Source organism: Nanorana parkeri, unplaced genomic scaffold, assembly GCF_000935625.1.
Source record: "Nanorana parkeri isolate BGI_ZX_2015 unplaced genomic scaffold, ASM93562v1 scaffold1168, whole genome shotgun sequence".
In the NCBI taxonomy this organism is placed as follows: domain Eukaryota; kingdom Metazoa; phylum Chordata; class Amphibia; order Anura; family Dicroglossidae; genus Nanorana; species Nanorana parkeri.
In genome coordinates this window covers 10,743-11,295 of record NW_017307436.1, presented here as the reverse complement: position 1 = coordinate 11,295, position 553 = coordinate 10,743, and the positions used below count along the sequence as shown (strand labels likewise).

At 45.6% G+C, this 553-nt stretch overlaps 1 protein-coding gene across 1 annotated transcript in view; it reads right to left on the bottom strand.

Moving 5' to 3' along the window:
• Nucleotides 1–252, bottom strand: part of LOC108796770 (protein farnesyltransferase subunit beta-like) — a 76,134-nt gene extending 75,882 nt beyond the window's left edge. The window contains exon 1 of the mRNA XM_018568293.1: nucleotides 84–252. Coding sequence (XP_018423795.1) covers nucleotides 84–182 — 99 coding nt within the window. The 5' untranslated portion in view covers nucleotides 183–252. The remainder of the gene's footprint in view (nucleotides 1–83) is intronic.
• Between the last annotated feature and the right edge of the window lie 301 nt (nucleotides 253–553).

The following is a 553-nucleotide window of genomic DNA, read 5'->3' as shown; positions in this document are numbered from 1 at the left end:
ACAAGTGCAAGGCTGCAGTTCTGATCAGTAGACAGTGGGGAGGCGGAAATCATATTGCAATACACATGGCTGTGCACTCCTACCTGCTCCATGGAGGTCTCGGTAGTTAAGCAGTCCTCCTGTAGCCGCTCATCACTATGACTCTCCCTCGTACACCGCAGCGTTTCCCCGGACTCCGCCATGTCTGAACACACACGCCTACCAGTGGCAATCCGATCAGCTACGGAGGCCCTGCAGCCTAGAACAGGTCATACTGCGAACTACTAGGTCCCGCCCACCTGTCACCGGATGTACACAAGGCATGCTTTCAATGAGATCACTTTGTTATTTCAGCCAGCTTGTGCCAGAAGAAACACTACTAGGGAGTGAATGAGGGATGACATCCTTATTTTGCCTATGGCTGGCTATTTTCAAGCAGGCATAACATTTTTTAAAGCGAACCTGTCAGTGTACACAGGATATTAAAGTGATACATGAAATTAAAGTGATACAAGTGATAAAATAGTATTTCAATATTAAACTCTTAAACTTTTTTTCAATAATGAATCCAGAT